The sequence below is a fragment of the Aphanomyces invadans genome (assembly GCF_000520115.1).
Source record: "Aphanomyces invadans strain NJM9701 unplaced genomic scaffold supercont1.2, whole genome shotgun sequence".
In the NCBI taxonomy this organism is placed as follows: Eukaryota; Oomycota; class Saprolegniomycetes; order Saprolegniales; family Verrucalvaceae; genus Aphanomyces; species Aphanomyces invadans.
The window spans coordinates 12,262-14,861 of NW_008580147.1; the positions used below are offsets into that span (position 1 = coordinate 12,262).

A 2,600-nucleotide genomic window follows, 5' to 3' on the forward strand; every position below is an offset into this window, starting at 1 on the left:
ACTCCCACAATTTTCCAGACAGGACTTCCGGTTCGAATCAGGTACAAGTCCAGTAGCAAAAATTGGGTGTACAAGTCCCGGCAGAATACGGTAGTGTTGAGCTTGCAATCGTACTAGAGTTTCTTTGCATCTGGCATGCGAGTCGGGGTCGACCTTGAAAATTCCTCTGTAGACAGCGCCAATGCCGTCCTCTAGAAGTGCCTGGCTCTTCCCGCCTCCCAACGCACTGTGACATCATGAAGTGGCGCCGCAACATTCGCGCCGATTCATGATCGGCGCGAACGAAGACAACACGTGCCTGGTGGCCTCTCTGCACCAGGCCTGTGATCTCGTGGATCTGGCTGTCAGCTTCACGGCCGAAGATCTCCAGGAGCACAAGGATTGAACCAACCTCGGCCATCTCCCAATCCAAGTTTCGCCCATTCATGCGCCACCTTGTCATGGAACACGGTTTACCCTTCCGTCTTGACGTGGCCTCCAACAATATCGCAACTCGCACGTAAGTGGTGTGGACTGCGACACGATTTCCGTCACTGACGACGAGGGTCTCTACCTCCTGATCACGACGGAGAGTGGTGTGAGTCATGCTTACATCCGACGACAAGGACAAAGTCGACATCCTCGACACGTTCCACCGGTCCAAACACCAGCGCCCCATCCAACTCCAACGTCTTTGCTGCCTCATCATGGGAGCCTGAGGTTTTGGTGAAGCAGATGATGTCGACTATAGACATGGAAGCGTTGTTTTGCAAGGACCGCGCCACATACACGGAAGCCAGGCTTTGCAAAAGGTGAAGGACTTGATCAACCTGAACTCGGTAACCAAGGATATCACCAAGGAATGGGAAGCGATTTTCGCGGCGGAAGTAAATAGTATTGTCGCCAGCACCAAGTATTCGACGGCCGACCGCTTGGTGTACATGAGCCAGTGCATATCCCAAACCGCTCACATGGCGTGGACCACGGTCGGCCACGTCGGGTCGGACGTCAACTTGTACTGCGCGGGTCCGTTGGTCTTACCCGCCGTTGCAACACGACAACACGCACTTGAACCACATCATGACCACCTACCTTGACTTGGATTTGCAACCCCTCACGCTCAAGATGCGCGGCATCAAGCCTAACGACAACGTCAAGACGGCCATCCCCACCCCAGTCCCCAACGCAACCAACGCCACGTCAATCCGCACCATCACCTTTCCAACCACCTCCAAGCTCTACGGACTGAGAGGGAGCGTTTCATATCGTCGTCATGGTGTTTCGTTGACGATATCTGGTCTCTCTTCAATCCAAACAAACAAGACAGACGACGAAATGAAGCACAATTCATTGGATACGATGCTTCGAGTCAGCTCGTGCATATCAAGGCGCGGTGCTTCTCCACACTGTTTGCGACGACGGATATCACCAAGAAGAGGGAAGCGGTGTGGACCCTTGTCCCTGCCCTGTTCATCCCTATGACGATTCGTCTTTCACCAGTCCGCCGTCCCTGTCACCAAACCGCTCTGTTTGTGACGAAGTCCGTGTCAGAACGTCTGCTGCCACCGCCGTGACTACTTCCACCACTCGTGCCACCGCGTCGTCAGCCCCCGTCACTACCCCTTTCAAAACTCGTGACCACTACTTCCGCCCTTGCAACACTTTCTCGACCCCTCACCTACCCCCAACGTGTCGACCACTAAACCGTCCACCACAACCATTGTAAAGCTTACCATGAAGCTCGGTCTCATGATCGTGTCGGTTGTTGGAGATACTGCGTGGCAGGACCCGTCTGGCGGGATGAGGTCTCTCGAGTCGCCCCAAGAAGGGCGACGCTGTCTCGCAAGACTGCCACCGACATCTTGACAGCTTCAACGGTGACCGGTGTGTCACCAAGGCCGACGCCATGTGTCAGCGCTTACCCTCTGGCGGTGGGGGCACCATCTCTATGGCCTTTATGTCTGCCAATGCTGACCTGAAAATCACTCGATCTCTCAGTACACCTACAGTATCACCGTGACTTGCTGATTTTTCCACGTTGAACAAATACCCGGGAGTTGCCTAGTACTATCAATAGTAGTACTAGTCATATTTTATGGGTCACCCCCACGAATATACGACTTTTGATATCAGGATGGGGGGCCTACAAAAATCACTCGAAAAGTGACTGACGCTGCGAAGTGGCGACATTGAGTGAGGGGATCCGACATGATTCAGTACAAGACGCATGCTCCGGGACGGCTCTCTGTGGAGGACCAAATGTCCGAGGCACGCTCTTCGTCTAGATAACTTTAGTTCACCGAGCTGCATGACCATAGGCGTTGTCTGCGTCAGAACTACTGGGAATGCGGCAGCGAAAAGGATTCATGAAGCTCTTTCGCAAGTATTGCTCGAGCAAGAAGAGCCCCATTGACTGGTACGCATCACGCCACGCCCATCGAGTACAGCCTGCCATGACGGTCCCATCCTTAGGAAAGTCGTGAACCCACCTCCGGTTGACATGGTGATCAACAGCTCCAGCGTCGAGGCGTGCCCAAACGATGCCAGCCTCAAACACGAATTGCTGGATAAGCTCGTGCGTTTTCGTCTGCATCTTCTAGATTCAGATGTATTCACCGAGA

At 53.8% G+C, this 2,600-nt stretch overlaps 1 protein-coding gene across 1 annotated transcript in view; it reads left to right on the forward strand.

The window, feature by feature from the left end:
* The first annotated feature begins 2,152 nt into the window (after positions 1–2,152).
* Positions 2,153–2,600, forward strand: part of H310_00840 (hypothetical protein) — a 3,582-nt gene continuing 3,134 nt past the window's right edge. Inside the window, exon 1 of the mRNA XM_008863764.1 lies at positions 2,153–2,247. Within this exon, the coding sequence (XP_008861986.1) occupies positions 2,188–2,247 (60 nt within the window). The 5' untranslated portion in view covers positions 2,153–2,187. The remainder of the gene's footprint in view (positions 2,248–2,600) is intronic.